Consider the following 16,878-nt stretch of genomic DNA (forward strand, 5'->3'; position numbering starts at 1 on the left):
TAACAAACTGAAAATGGATCACTGCATGAACCGTGACCAAGCAGCACATAGATTAGTTTATAATAGATAAAAAAGAAAAAAAAAAGAGGCAATAATGAGAACTTGAAGCATCCAAATTGATGGGCACTAATAATGATCTATACAAACTTTTCTCAATTATCCGATTGACTAGGGCCAATAATGGCATCTGATTATGCCACCTAATTGTGTGTTTTGGCATTAAAATATTTGGTTGATGATGTTGATCTTAGTTGCTATCAAGGAGCTTTAGCATATGGATAGTAAAACTGTCAATCAACATGAATCCCCCCACTTTCCTTGAGTGGGATCTGAGCAGTTTGATTGTAACTGTTGCTGCTATTTTCACACCTGATTCCAAGCTTTTGTTCATAGTTTTCAACATAAAGCTTTAAGGGTAGGGTAATAGTGGAATGTCTATCTCACCCTTTCAAGCAACTTTTGATATAAACAACAGCAAAAACAAAGGATATCGAGGATATTTCAGACAATTGAAGAGTTAGGCCGACGGTAAGTAACCGACTCATGCCCAAATTACCAACACGTGTCCGCTTGGCACTTTCAATCGTGGACAACTCAACGTGCAACTTCGCCAAAGTTGTTTCCTCGACGTGTCATTCATGGACAAAACCCAGCGCCACTCCGTTACTTGTACCATTAACCCCCAAAACCTATTTAGACTCTACAACCTGAAACTATAATATTTGACTAATCCATTCAAAGACAAAACACACGCAGGTCTAGTCCAACACACTATGGCCCGGTCCGTTGAACCACTGGTTGTCGGCAGAGTGATCGGAGATGTGCTCGACATGTTCACTCCGGCATCGGAGTTCATTGTACGGTATGGCACCAAGCAGGTCACCAATGGCTGTGACATCAAGCCATCTGCTGCTGCTGATAAACCTCATGTCCAAATTCTCGGCCATCCCTTCTCTTCCAATTTATACACTCTCGTATTCGATTCTTTCCAAGTTTTACTCTGATTTTATTACGCGTAACTTTATCAGTGATTCAATATGTAGTACTCACTGAGTCACTGTTGCAATAATATGTAGGTTATGGTTGATCCAGATGCCCCAAGTCCTAGTGAACCAAGATTGAGGGAGTGGCTCCATTGGTATTTATAATTCCATTTCATGCTCTTATCTCTGCTACTGCATGTGTAATAACGGGAGATTTTTAGTTTTTTTCCGACCTAATATTTGGTAAAACTTAAATGTTTGTGTTGCAGGATCGTTGTAGATGTTCCAGAGGGACAAGATGCTACCAAAGGTATAGCTTTGCCATTAATCTATTTCTTACATGTTACATCTTAATCATTATGAGAACAGAGAGATTCAAATTCATTCCAAAAAAAAAATGTCTGATATAAATTTGATGCAATTCACAATTCGAGTAAAAAACTATATCTAAATCTTCATGTAATACAGGAAGAGAGTTGGTAGCTTACATGGGACCCCAGCCTCCTACAGGGATTCACCGTTATATTTTGGCACTCTTTAAGCAGGAAGGAGCAATGGAAGGAAGGATTCAAGTGGCGGATGCGCGTGCCAACTTCAGTACTCGCCGATTCGCTGCTCAAAGCAGGCTGGGGCTTCCGGTTGCTGCAGTGTATTTCAATTCTCAAAAGGAGCCAGCAGCTAAGAAACGTTAGCTCATAGCTTACAGTGCATTATTTGGTAGGTTCTGTAATACATTTTTTTTTGTAAGGGTACAGAATTGATGGATGTTTGTTGTGTGTATGTGTGTGCATGTAATTTTCAGCCATTGTTTGAATTTGATTGTAAGTGAGAATCATAATATAGTGAATTTTGTGTTGCTTGTATTGACTTGTCTTTTACATTGATAGGCAGTATCTTGTGAGCTGTAGTCGCAAGTAAACTGACGGTTTACTTAATGCACAGATGGATAACAGAAACTGGAGAAATATTTTCCCATTAATTTGAAAATGGAAGTCCCAGTTTTAGTATAGAAATGGTTACCTAATTTCAATTTTCAACTAGAAAGAAAAAAATATGGTGATCAAGCATGGTAACAAGGGAAGTTCCTCTTTCATTCGACTGATACCAACAATTCATAATGTAGCAGGGCAGGAATTAGCAAAACCTTATCTAAATTTCCAGAATTTTTAATTACAAATCCTCCACGCTTGCTATTACGGTAGAAGTTTCATGGCCTTTAACAGCTCTTACTGGACAATCAATCCTTCCAACTCAACCCGGGCAAATGATAAAAAAGAATTATTGGTATTGGGGGCAGTCATCAAATCATCACACTAGTAGTCAAATATAGGTGATTAGAGATTGCTGATTCGATTAGTCAAATGTGATGAATTATATCATTTGAATGAACTATTATCATTGAGTTACCAATCTACATCCTGAGAAGGGAAAACTAATTTACTTTTCAATTGTTCCAAAGGTATTAGTTTCCAAATATTGGAGAGTAAAAAAAAGCTGGAAAGGGTAATCAACGAAGAGAGACAAAACCTGGAACATTTATAATTCTGTGGAGTCTTTGACCTTTTGATTGCATTTGTTCTCGAAAGGAAAAAAACATGATTGAGAGCAGCGCTGACGAATTCATCTCAGAAATTGAGAAATTTCATCAACGCTGCACTCAATGATGTTTCTTCCATCCGGGGATCTCCAAATACTTGCTTCACTCCTATACATTGGATCCAAACTTCTTCTACTATCCGATCAAACCACACACACACATATATAAATGTGTTGCAGAACAGGCTCATCTACGAATTGCAGTACATGCATCTTTGAATTTGATTTGTACTGCCACTTTACTTGTCAAACTGGTAAATACATGTTAGCAGAACATTTTTTATATTTAAATTCCCCCAAATTTTCTGGGGAACCAAATGAAGTTGATTGTATTTGAGGGAATTCCTTTAGGCTGTAGTACCGATTCCCTGTACTGGGACCATCAATCTTGTACTACATTTAACTCCAACAGCCAACCATCAATTCATTATCTGGTTTTTTTATTGTTACAACTGCAGGCTCCAGGTAGGGACCACTTGATTGGTAGGTTAAAAGGTGAAACTTCAGTTCATAGTTGTCTATTCATAACATTCCTTTTTCATCCTTGCACAAAGGAGGGTAAGCCTATATTTTGCATGAATAATGTATTACTTGGATGTTAATACCTGATCTTGATTACATATACAGTGGAAGTTAATTGTGAAAAGAAGGGGATAAATATGCCGTGATTAAGCATATTTGACAACAAGAAAGAACAAATAAAATAGTAGACATGCAGAGGAATCAACAAATAGCTAAAATGTACAATATGTCGTATACATAAAATCTGCTTTATCGTCTGCGAAGAATGATCTTACCCTCGGCGTCTTCATCCACAATACGTCCGACTTCGTTCGGAGGATCGTGCCACCAAATTCGAGGTTTCTCTAGCTGATGTCCGATTTGAGCCAACTTATCAGCAGCTCTATTGCCTTCCCTATAGATATGAGTCACAATATAATTGTTAAGCTCCGGTATGATCAAGTTTATTTGTCTAACATGTCTTTGTAGTTCGGCACACTTGACCTGCCTCCTACAGACAATGATATCAATCAATGTCTTGTCATCACCTTCGAGCCATACATCGGTCCAACCATTTTCCAATACCAGCTCGAGCCCTCTTCGTAATGCAGATAGTTCCGCGATAGTGCTAGTGGTTCTCCCTATGGATTCAGCATATCCAAGTAAAAATTCAGCTTTGTGGTTCCTGATGACCCCTCCAATGCTACCGTTTCCTTTTCTACCTTTACAAGATCCGTCGAAGTTCAACTTAGTCCATCCGATTTTGGGTTTTCCCCATGACACCGGAATAAGTTCTTTGTGCCAGTTCCTAACCAACAACCGCACCGGGTTTTGTATCAGTCTTTGGCACCTAAAAATATTGCCCAAGGCCAACATCATTTTCCTAATAATATTTCCTTTGTCCTTGCTGAAGCATATGAAACATCAAAACTAAAAGGAAATAGTAATTCAGTGTTTTAACAACGAGAAATGGTTAAGAATGTAGAAGAAGACAAAAAGGTTTGACTTGAAAGGTGAAGGAAAACCAGAGGGGTTAGGCTCATACAAGTTTGTCTCCTTTACTTAGGCATTGGATAAACAAAAGTTGAAGTGGTGATAAAGAAAGGAACATTGATTATTTTAGAGCAAGGAATATTCAAATGATTGAATGGGGCAGAGAGATATCTTCAGAAACTGTCAAGCATCTTCTTCTCTTAATTGGATTCTTAAGGAAACCCCTGCGTGCTTCAATGGTTACTTAACATAATCGCTACCATCAAAGTATAACTGTAAAATTAACCATTCTCATCCTTTTTAACTATATTTGTACAACATTAACCAACACTTTAGGGGGCACTTTCCAATGAATTGCAGTTGAAGTTCGAAGAACGGTGTGGAAGGGGTTTACTTAATTTAGTTTGACTTTGTTTGGAATGAATTTATTTGCTGCTTTTGATCTAATTTTATCCTTGGGAGAGTACTGCACGCAGTTTTCAGTCCTCGTATTTTCCAATAATATTTCCGTACGATCAGATCCCAGGCCTTGTAAGCAGCCATCAGAGTTGCACAAAGAGGATACCACAAAATGCCAATCGTAAGGAATAACTTATCTTCAATGCACAGCAATTCCCCAGGAAGACAAATGTTATGTCAACATGCAGGGAGCTTTTGCCTTGCATGTGTGGAATCATAATATAATTGCAACTATTTAATCATTTAAAAAAATTAATTAAAATTTTAAATAACATGAAGTAAAAGATATAAATGTGAGTAGGAGAGGAATCAGATCTAAAAATCAAAGATAAAAACGCATCATTTAACCATCTGACTACAACTAGAAACACATTCAGTTGAAAGCACTTTTTTAAAATCGACCTAATCGGATAAATTTTATAGAAATCGATCTAATCCAATAATTATGATTAACAATAAACATTTTTAGATAATTCACACTGAAACTTTAGCAATAATAATTTTCAATAATAAAACTAACGCGATCAAAAGTAAAATAATATGTATAAATGCAACTGTGGAAAAACATGGTTGAAGTTTAAAAATCATTATTAAAATTTAAAAATAAAGTTTAACATTATATTCATCCCTGAATGCCCAATGAGGAGTTCAATCTTTTAAAATAAATTTTTAATTTTATTTTTTTAATTTTATTTTTAAAATTTTGGAAACATTTGTTAATGTTTATTTTTTATTGTTAAAATATGTTATATGCTTTTGTACTTTTCCTGAATATGAAATTTAATTTTTATACTAACAATGGGTAGTACAAAAATATTCACCTGCTGTCCATCGACTATGCCTTTCGGCCTGATCTTAGGCCCTGACAGCTTGCGGAGGAACCCTTGGGTTTTCTGGGCATTGGATTCTCACCAATGTTTGCGTTACTCAACCTGACATTCTTGCTTCTGCTTCGTCTAGTCCCACTCACGCGGGTGCTTCCCCCTAAGGCGGAACGCTCCCCTAACGATATATTTTTACATCCCACAGCTTCAGCAGATCGCTTAGCCCTGTTCATCTTCGGCGCAAGAGCGCTCGATCAGTGAGCTATAAATAAGAATTTAATTTTTTTTTACTTTTTAGATTTCAAATTTCATTAAGGTAGATTTGAGAATTAGAATTTGGATTTTAAAATTTTAGCTTTAAAATTTAAAATTTATGATTTATGAATTCATTATTTTCAAATTGAATTAATCCAAAATCATTGTTTGAATAATTCAAATTTAGATTTGAATTTCAACTAATTCTAAGTCTTAAAAATATTTTTTAATTTAATTATTTAGGAGAAATTTTTAACGTTGTTCGAAACGGACTGGGTTGACTTGTCAGACTTGGAGTAAGCCAAAGTATCGGTTTGGAGAAATACAGTAGATTAGTTGACTCGAAAATCGGTACAGGCCAATCGACTGGGTGGTTGAACCATTTTTTTTTAATTTTTGAATATTTTTATTTCTAAAATTTTTAATAATTTATTTAATAGAACCGGATGGATCAGTTGAACCGATTGTACTAGTCAAATTGATAAACCGACTAAATTGGTCAAACAATTAGACTAGCAAACCGATGGCCTAATTTTGAAAATTATAAAATAAAAGTTAGGGTTTATAAATTAAAATTATGAAAATTATTGTATAAATAAAATTTTGAATATTTATATTGTACTAAATTTAACTCTTATCAAATTAGATTTTTAAATCCAAATCCAATTTTTATACCAAAATCATAGTTTCCAAAGAGGCCATAAGATTATTTTGTTAAATTTAGATCCATTATAACATAGTTTTTAGTTACATTGTCATTAAATGAATTTTTTTTAGTTTCAAAATATCACACAAATAAATTTAACAGTGTTAAAAACTAGACTAAATTTTAAAATCTTGAAAGTAGGGAAGTAAATCCTAAAAACAAAATTATATGAATTAAATTTCAAATTTATAAAGAATATAAGGATGCTATGATATATTTTAATTTAAAAATCAATATAAAATTATATTTAAAATAGTGAAGTATTTGGATGAATGGACTTCCATATGGTAATTGAAAAGTTTCTAGAAGATAGTTGAACCTAACATGAAGATGTGGAGGCAATAGAAATGTTTGGGGACAAGAGATCACTTCAACAACTTCATTCTCTATTTTCTTTATAGTTCTTTTAATCGTTATTTATCTCTTTTTAATACAATACTTAAAATTAATCATAGTTCCTCTCCAACTCATAAATAGGAGGATAATGTGATACCTTATACCCGACCTAGTTGTTGGATCCGAATATAAAATGTCACATTTCATTGCTGAAGCAACTCACTTTTTCATTTATATTTTGAAAAGGAAACGTACTAGTAAAATTATTTTATAAAAATTTTGGCAGTATTTCTGCCTATTTTATATAAAACCCCCTACAAAATAATTTAAATTTTCACAAAATATTCACATTCAAATTATCTCCCAAATCAATTCCCAGCACTATGATTTCTCAAAACATATCAATAAACTAAATTATACGCTTTATTATTTTATCAAAACATTAGTTATAAAATACTAGCTAAGAAAACATAATGAAAATATTTAAATTCTGTAACAGCCTAATTTTCAGTAGTGTCGGAAACAGTGATTCGAGATCACTAAATCCGACAGTGAGTTTTAAAATCTAATAAATAAATACATATGAGACAAGTGTGATTATAGAAGAATTCTTGAATTAGTGAATTTTGTGATTTAAAAAGAATTTAATATGTAAATTGGGTCTAAAACGAGGTATTGAGACCTCGAATTCGTAAGCCGAGCCATAAATATTTTTATAAATATTTATGGAGTGTCATTGAGTTAGTATAAAAGTTTCGTTAGAAAATTTTAACGTTTGGATAGTCAATTAACTAAAAAGAACTAAATGGAAAATAGTGTAAAATTTGTTAAATTGTGATTAAATAGCTTAAGTGACTAATAAGGAGGGACTTAAAAGGAAATTAGGCCCATATTATATGGGCTGGACGTTTGTTCAAGAAAAATCAGCAAGAAAGTAAGGAGAAACAAGGGCAAAATTGGAAGCTTTACAAATTAAATATATAAAACAAAGACAAAAGTGAAAAATCTAGAGATTTCTTCATAATTTATCAGCAAAAACGCCATAGGAGGTCTGAAACAAGCTGGTTTCTCATATTTTTATACCATGTGAGTTCAATTCTTGCTTTTTATTTGAAATTTTAATGTTTTGTGACTTTTACAACTAGGTCCAACTGTTGAATTCATTAGTTTTTGATTCCATGGGTGATATTGTAAGTTAACATGAATAATTTCTGGAATTTTATGATGAATTATTATAGATTTTAAGTTTTAATTTCATTATATTATGATTTTATTAAGTGATTTTAGTAGAAAATTATTTTAGGACCTAATTGTGAAAAAGTTAGAATTCGGGTTTTGTACTTAAATTATGAATATCAAAGGCTGTATAGTAGTCTAAATTGATTAGATAAAGTGTTATTGGAGGAAAAATTGCTCAATTAAAGTGTTAATTGAGTAGGGACTAAATTGTAAAAATTGTAAATTTTGGGGTAAAAGTGTAATTTCAAAAATTGAAGGGAATAAATTGCGAAGTGAATTAGTATTGAATTAGATGCTAATGAATGGAAAAATTTATTCGAAGATAAACGCGGAAAAGAGAAAATATCAAACTAGTCCCTGAACTTTTACAACTCCTACAAATTGGCCTAGGTAAGTTCATACGGCTGAAATTTTATGATTAATTGTTAATGTGGGAATGACATATTGTATCAATTCGTATATTGTTGTTGAATTATGATTATGGTAAAAATGAGAAGAAAAATGAGATTGTTAGTTCAAATTAAAGAATACGCAGGATTGGGTACATACGTTCGGTAATCAGTGATGAATTGACGAATAAGTTCATGGTGAATCCATGGAAAATTGTGAAAAGTAGGTATGGTGTTTTAGTGAAAAAAGCATATTGAGTTGTGAAAAGTAGGCATGGTGTTTCAGTGAAGAAAACCATATTGAGTTGTGAAAAGTAGGAGGTATGGTATTTCAGTGAAGGAAACCATACTGAATTATAGCATTGTAAAAGATTCAAGCAAATCGTGGCACCGGGCAAACGATGTATTCAAATCCGTAAGACGATCCTTAATTTGACAAGTATTTAAAAATGCAATTGAAGCTAAATGTTGGAATATAAGTTGACATATGATATTGAGTCCGATTGAGTAGATTCATTGTTTGAGATTGTGGTTGACAGGAAATGTTGAATTTTTATTTGTTTATTAATATTGTTAGTGAAATTTTGGTAAGATTTTATTATGAGCCTATGAACTTACTAAGCTTTCTGTAATCTTACTTGTATGTATTTATTGTTTCTTGTAGATGGACGTATATATATATGGTCGGAGGATCTGATCTACATCAACGATCACACTATCCAGATTTACCCCGGTAGATTTTGTTAAACAACTTTTTTATTTATATGGCATGTATAGAGACTTGGTCATTTTGTGTGTATCCTTATGATATGACTAAGGAAAATTTTAATGTTTGAGTAGTCAATTAAGTGAAAAGGACTAAATTGAAAAAGGTGTAAAAGTTACTAGAAGGATTAAATAGCTCAATTGTTAAATGAAGAGGGACATAAATTGCAAATAAGCCCAAAAGGAGATATTTTGGGCTGCATAAGCTGAGAAAAATCAGGAGAATTGGTGAAATAAGGGTAAAATGGGAAAATAACAAATTTTACTAACATAAAAATAGGACCAAATTGGAATATCTAGAATTCTCTTCATATTTTCTGCATTCTCATCAGCCAAAAACGTCCTAAGGGTTTATTCAAGCAGGTTTTCATAATTTTTGCACCAAGTGAGTTAATCCTTGTCTTTTTCTTGAAATTTTTGTGTTTCTAAGACTTTTACAACTAGGTCCTATTACTAAATTCATTAGTTTTTGATTTTATGAATGAAAATGAAAGTTTCTACGAATATGTGCTGGGAGTTTATTATAAAATAGCATGAAATTGAAGCTTTGATTTGTTTATGAGATGATTTTATTAGGTAATTTTAAAAGAAATTGATTTGTAGGACCTAATTGTGAAAAAGTTTGGAATTAAAGTCTAGTGCTAAAATTCTGATTTCCAATGGTTATAAAGTAGTTTACAGTGATAGAATAAAGTGTTAATTGAGAAAAATAAGCTCAATTGAGAGGTTAATTGAGCAGGGATGAAATTATCATTTATTGAAAGCTTAGGGGAAAAATGACAATTAACATCATGCACTAAAACAGTTTTGGACAGTAGCAGTAGTCTAACTTTGAAAAATCACCAAAAATTGTAGAGATCGAATTAGAGGATGAATAAAATATGAAACTAAAGCTTATTGAGTCTATTGAAGCTCAAAACATACATTGGGACCAAACCGAAATTAAATCGAAACCATAAGAAAATTTTTTTTCGCAAAATACTCAATATAACCCTTTATAAATATCTAATCTTTCCTGCAATTTTTAAACCGAGACCAATCAAACACAATAAGCTTTAATTTCATATTTTATTCATCCTCTAATTCGATCTCTACAATTTTTGGTGATTTTTTAAAGCTAGACTACTGCTGCTGTCCAAAACTGTTTTAGTGCATGATGTTAATTACCATTTTTCCCCTAAGCTTTTAATAAATGATAATTTTGTCCCTGCTCAATTAACCTCTCAATTGAGTTTATTTTTCTCAATTAACACTTTGTTCTATCACTTTAAACTACTTTATAACCTTTGAAAATCAGAATTTTAGCACTAGAATTTAATTCCAAACCTTTTAACAATTAGGTCCTACAAATCAATTTCTTTTGTAATTACCTAATAAAATCATCTCATAAACAAATTAAAGCTTCAATTTCATGCTATTTTATCATAAAATTCCAGCACATATTCATAGAAATTTTCAATTTCATTCATAAAATCAAAAACTAATGAATTTAGTAATAGGACCTAGTTGTAAAAGTCTTAGAAACACAAAAATTTCAAGAAAAAGGCAAGGATTAACTCACTTGGTGCAAAAATTATGAAAAACCTGCTTGAATAAACCCTTAGGACGTTTTTGGCTGATAAGAATGCAAAAAATATGAAGAGAATTCTAGATATTCCAATTTGGTCATATTTTTATGTTAGTAAAATTTGTTATTTTCCCATTTTACCCTTATTTCACCAGTTCTCCTGATTTTTCTCTCCTTTTGGGCTTATTTGCAATTTATGTCCCTCCTCATTTAACAATTGAGCTATTTAATCATTCTAGTAACTTTTATACCTTTTTCAATTTAGTCTTTTTCACTTAATTGACTACCCAAACATTAAAATTTTCTAACGAAATTTTAATACCATATTACTGACATTTCATAAATATTTATAAAAATATTTTTGACTCGATTTTACGAGATCGAGGTCTCGATACCTTGTTTTTACCCAATTTCTGCAATAATTTCATTTTCTAACTAACCATTAAATCGGTAAAATTTATTTTTAAATCAGATTTGTGGCTACGAAACCACTGTTCCGATAACCTTGAATTTAGGCCATTACATAAGTAAATATTCGATAATAATTAACTATTGAAATGACTATAGAAGAACGTGTTTTGGTGTTGTGTATACCTAAATGATAGTTAATACAAAGAAATTATAAAATAGTAAAAGAATTTGCAATGGAACAGTTTTTAGACAGCAGCATTAATGTGATTTTGAAAAATCACCAAAAATGGCAGAAATTAAATTAGAAGCTGAGTGAGAGATGAAATTAAAGCTGAATGAGTCTATTTTCACATGAAAGAAATAGAGTAAGCAAAAGAGTTATATATTTTTAGATATTTGAATTTTAGTGAGACAGGGTAAGAATGGTTTTTGAAGTCCTCTGTTCTAAACTTAGAAAATCATTAAAAATTGTACAGAAATAATTATAAGATATAATTTATATGTATAGATTTCTTAGTGAGTCTATTTTCAATAGAAACAAGCAGAAGCACCATATGAAGTCTGTACAATGAGATAATTGATTTTTAGTGAACAGAGGTCAGAACCGTCGGAAGTGAAACAGGGGAGACTTTAACGAATAAACTATACTAATTGGCTAACCCAAAAATTCTAGAAGTTTTATGGTAAGAAGATATATGAGTTTAGTTTCAGGGAAAATTTATGGATCTAAATTTCGTGTTTCGTAACTCGAGTTATAATTAAATTAGTGACAGTTATGCAGGTGGACAGTTTTATTGTGAATAGTGAAATAAATTATTTTGATTTGTTTAAGTATTCGGAAAATTTTTAATGTTCCCGGTTTGGACCCGAATCGTTTCCATTGTATGTTTTAGGGTCTCGAGTGCTCTTTTTTAGGGACATATTGATTGAACGTGAGCGAATTAATTTTAAAAGTGAATTTTTATGCTCCAAACTGGTAAGTTAAGTCAAGTAACGCCTCGTGGCCGACTCCGGCAAAGGTCTCGGGTAAGGGGTGTTACAAATTCAGTTTATGACGTAATATTATATATATAAGCCTAGGTACATGTCATTTACATCAACTATAAAGTAAACTCTTCACCAACATTGTTTGAGTTGAACTTTGGTTCTTCAGATGTTGTTGGAACGATCTAACGAATCTAACTACCTGCGCAAGGAAAAATAGACAAACCGTATGCTGAGCAATTTTTATTCTCAGTGGTGCTAATATCATATAAATAATTACATAAGTATTGCACACAGTTTAATTGATAGAAATAAACTAAAACATGATTAAAAATATCATTAATAACATCAAAATAAAAGAAAATTCTAATATTAATAAACTTTAATATTTTGATATTGACAAATCGAATAAAGAAAATAAGTTTTTTTAATTAAATTCAAAATCGCATAATTAATTTAATTTGCACAATATGGAAATTCAAGTTTTGTTTTTGCTTTTATTTCAATTTAGACCTCGTACTAAAGTTTAGACTCATAACCAGATACACGGATCTGCCACCTTAAGTTGTTCGACAACGATGGCTATCAGAGTAGTCCACGACCCTCTGGGAATTGAGACTGCCTACGAACCTCTGGGTAACAATAATAACAACTAACCGACTTGACCTTTTCTCCATCAACCCTCTGGAAATTGGGGAGATCTAAATTTTTTGACAAAAAGACTCTATGACATGCCAACTATATCTGATTTAGGCTGAGTTTGGATGGGCGGTGAGTTTACCTGCGGTTAGTGTAAAAACAATGGTGGCGGTGAGATTAGTTACTGTAGCGATACTGTAGCGTGAGACAAAAAGTAAGCTAAACGCACTGCACCGCACCCAATCGCCCATCCAAACCCACCCTTAGTCTAACTTAGTGAAACGGGGTAAAAAACCAAATTTCATGATCCATTTCAATTCTATTTTCAAATAATTCTCATTTCAATTCTGTTTCATATTCAAATCATATATCACCTAATGCAAAATAGGCTTCCAATTTGAAACATATTAAATATTTTCTTGCTCAATCACCTAAAATCATAATACTCAAATCCAAATCATAACCATGAATTCGCTAATTTAGTCTTATGAAAACATAGTATTCATCTCAAAACATAATTTGATAAATATTAACTAAATTATTCAAGTTCATCCAAAACTCATAAAAATAAAATAAAGTAAAATAAATATAACTAGTCATATTAAATTAAATATTCTAAAGCTTTATATAATGAAAATAAGATGTTAGCACAAACCGAAGTTTTAATCGCTTTACTCCTTTTCTTCGTCTTTCTCCTTCAAAATGGTTTCTTCGTTTTTAGCTACAATAGGAGCAATTCAATATGAAACAAACAACTTAAGTTTTCTAGTCCGAAATTCGCATATCTTTCGACTCGATTATCCATTTTCAATTCCGTTTTCAACAGAGTACTCACTGCTTCACAAGTTATCATTTAACACCAATATTGCACAAAGAGACCAATGTTCTCTACTTCCTCTTTAACATGGCCAAATATACCAAATAAACTTTTCATTCATTTTTGTTTCTTTTTCACACTTCTAACAAGCTAGAACTCATCTTCTAATAATTTCCTATCCAAAAATATATTTATTTCACTTAAGTTTTCTTAGCTTCCATCAATGTCCTTTAATGACAACTTCCAAAATACTTGATAAAATAAAAATTGTTGGTATATATATGTAAAACAAGCTTCAAAGATTCAAAGTCTATAAAAATTGAAGAAAAACCATACCTTAAACTTCAAAAATTCAAAATCTATAAAGGAAAATGATGAAAGGGTTTTCTTCTTTTTTTTCCCACAAACTTTCGTGAGAAATATGAGAAACAACTTATCTTTCTCTCTTTTATATATATATATATATATATTATAATATTTTATAAATTACTCTTTATGTATATATATTATAATATTTAATAAATTACTATTATTTTAAATAAGATGTTAAATAATAATTATTTAATGAAAATATCATTTAAAGTAGAGGTGTTTATGGGTCGGGCCGGGCTCAACTAAAAATTCATGTCCATTTATTGGGCTCGGACTTGGCCCGACTCGAAAAATGGGCCTAAAATTTTTCCCAAGCTTGACCCGGATAAAAATACTAAAACCCGAGCTAGACCCGGCCCGCCTATATTAATTTTTTATATTATTTTTATATAATTTTTAAATATTTTCCAACAAATTAAAAATAAATTTTAAAAAATATGTAGACTTAAATAACACTAAGATAAATGCAACTTCACAAGCAAATGCCTCTAAAATAATAACAAAATTAACAAATGTCTTTAAAATAATAACAAAAATTAACAGTAAAATAAGTTTTATACAATATCCAAACAATAACAACAAAATAGTAGCAACATAATAGTAAAATGGTAGCAAAATAGGGAGAAAACAACAAAAAAATAACATTCAAAAACAAAAAAAAAAAGCAGATTTTTTTTTGTCCTTTAAGAATTTGGAACAGGTCGGACCGGGCCGGGCTCGGGCCAAAAATGCCTTACCTAAGGCTCAGACCATTTTTTAAACAGGCCTTATTTTTTGTCCAAGCCCATTTTTTGGGCCTATATTTTTGCCCAAACCCTCCCACATTTCGGGCGGGCCTTCAGGCCAGGCCGGGTGGCCCGACCTTTAATCAGGTCTAATTTAAAGTCATCATGAAACTTTTGATTTTTTTTAAGTAATAGTAAAATTGTCATTAAGTTCTTTTCATCAAAATAAAATAGGATAATTGCACTTTAATCTCTATACTTTTCTAATTTATTCAATTTAATCTCTGAACTCGATACTGAATTTTTAACTTAACCACATACTCCTACTAATAATCCTTTATGTGTAACACCCCTTACCCGAGACCGTTGCCGGAGTCGAGCACGATGCATTACCTAACTTAACTTACTAGTTCGGAGCATAAAAATTTTCTTTTAAAATTAATTCACTCACGTTCATTCAATATGTCCCTAAAAAGGAATCTCGAGACCCTAAATCATGCAATAGAAACAGTTCGGGTCCAAACCGGGAACATTAATAATTTTCCGAATACTAAAACAAATCAAAATAATTCATTTCACTATTCATAATAAAACTGTTCACCCGCGCAACAATCACTAATTTAATTATAACTCAAGTTACGAAACTCAAAATTTAGATCCGTAAATTTTCCCTGAAACTAGACTCATATATCTTCTTACCATAAAATTTTCAGAATTTTTGGTTGAGCCAATTAGTACATTTTATTCTTTAAAGTCTCCCCTGTTTCATTATTCAACAGCTCTGACCCCTCTTCACTAAAAATTAATTATCTCATTGTACAGAATTTAGAAATCATTCTCGTTTGTTTTTAAAATGCCATAGTATAACTATGGTCTTGCACATAATCACATATCACACACCGAAGCCATAGCCCAGTCATGGTCTTACATGGAAGCATATATCACACCGATGCCATATCCCGGATATGGTCTTATACGGAAATCACATATCACATATTGCCATGGTCCAACCATGGTCTTTTCCGTCAATGCGTATGAGTCACTGAACGAAAGTACTAAATCAAATGTTCCACTAAATTAGAACTTTTATTCAAACATTTATATTTTCACAATTATCTCAGTTTAATAACATTCATATAAAATAACATACCATAGCATTCATGAAATTTCAAAGTATAATACAACATTTCCTGCCAACCACAATCTCAAACAATGAATTTACTCAATTGAGCTCAATATCAAATATCAACTTATATTCCAACATTTAGCTTCAATTGTACTTACAAATACTTGTCAAATTAAGGATCGTCTTACGGATTTGAGTACATCGTTTGCCCGATGCCACGATTTGCTTGAATATTTTACGATGCTATAACTCAGTATGGTTTCCTTCACTGAAACACCATACCTACTTTTCACAACTTAGTATGGTTTTCTTCATTGAAACACCATACCTACTTTTCACAACTCAGTTTTATTGTTATAATTAAATTAGTGACTGTTGCGCAGGTGGACAGTTTTATTATGAATAGTGAAATGAATTGTTTTTGATTTGTTTTAGTATTCGAAAAATTATTAATGTTCCCGGTTTGGACCCGAACTGTTTCTATTGCATGATTTAGGGTCTCGAGATTCCTTTTTAGGGACATATTGAATGAACGTGAGTGAATTAATTTTAAAAGAAAATTTTTATGCTCTGAACTAGTAAGTTAAGTTAGGTAATGCCTGGTGCTCGACTTGGCAACGGTCTAGGGTAAGGGGTGTTACACTATGTTTTTATGTCTGACGATTTTCTCTAAAAACGATCACAATTTATTATATTATTATTTATTTATAGATCACTTATTCAAGGATTTTCACCATAAATATTATTCTTATCTTTTTTTTTTCTTTTAAAGTTGGGATGTTACTGATAATATGCTTCAACGCCTTTGAACCCACATCCTCTTATATTGACAACAATGCGCAGTCAATCAAACTATTACTCAATCAACCATTATTTATGAAAGTTATATATATAAACTATTAATGAAATGAATACAATCTACAAACAAATTTAAAATGATATCATAGATGTAATAAAATAATAAATTAATAAAAAGTAGTTGACAATCTTTTATATATATATAAAGTCTATTGGTACTAGAGATTAAAGTAAACGTTAGAGGAGGCTAAAAGTAAAAGTTAAATTCCCTTAAAAAACCACTCTCCATTCTTCCCTAAAAACAGACCGCAATATCCAACAATAGTCTGAAATCTAAAGTGACCTTACAATTGGGTAAATTTCATACGTGAAAAACATACCCAAACATGCCAA

At 31.7% G+C, this 16,878-nt stretch overlaps 1 protein-coding gene across 2 annotated transcripts; it reads left to right on the forward strand.

Annotated features, from left to right (window-relative positions):
- Window positions 1-529: 529 nt before the first annotated feature.
- Window positions 530-1,846, forward strand: LOC105769445 (protein MOTHER of FT and TFL1). Of its 2 annotated transcripts, none has more exons than XM_012590086.2 (4): window positions 530-929; window positions 1,077-1,138; window positions 1,253-1,293; window positions 1,452-1,846. In XM_012590086.2, exons 1-4 carry the CDS (start codon window positions 774-776, stop codon window positions 1,673-1,675), a joined length of 483 nt encoding a protein of 160 aa, XP_012445540.1. In that variant the 5' UTR covers window positions 530-773; the 3' UTR covers window positions 1,676-1,846. The 2 variants fall into 2 exon arrangements, with proteins under 2 accessions (XP_012445540.1, XP_012445539.1); XM_012590085.2 differs by having other exon boundaries at window positions 551-974.
- The last annotated feature ends 15,032 nt before the right edge of the window (window positions 1,847-16,878 follow it).

This window comes from Gossypium raimondii, chromosome 5 (assembly GCF_025698545.1).
Source record: "Gossypium raimondii isolate GPD5lz chromosome 5, ASM2569854v1, whole genome shotgun sequence".
Classification (NCBI taxonomy): Eukaryota; Viridiplantae; Streptophyta; class Magnoliopsida; order Malvales; family Malvaceae; genus Gossypium; species Gossypium raimondii.

What these genes read in the sequence shown, in the direction of transcription:
- LOC105769445 (XM_012590085.2), top strand. Translation starts at nt 774, where the DNA reads ATGGCCCGGTCCGTTGAACCACTGGTTGTCGGCAGAGTGATCGGAGAT. An exon ending in TTGAGGGAGTGGCTCCATTG is followed by an intron (nt 1,139 to 1,252) that starts GTATTTATAATT and finishes TTTGTGTTGCAG; the next exon opens with GATCGTTGTAGATGTTCCAG. An exon ending in GGGACAAGATGCTACCAAAG is followed by an intron (nt 1,294 to 1,451) that starts GTATAGCTTTGC and finishes CATGTAATACAG; the next exon opens with GAAGAGAGTTGGTAGCTTAC.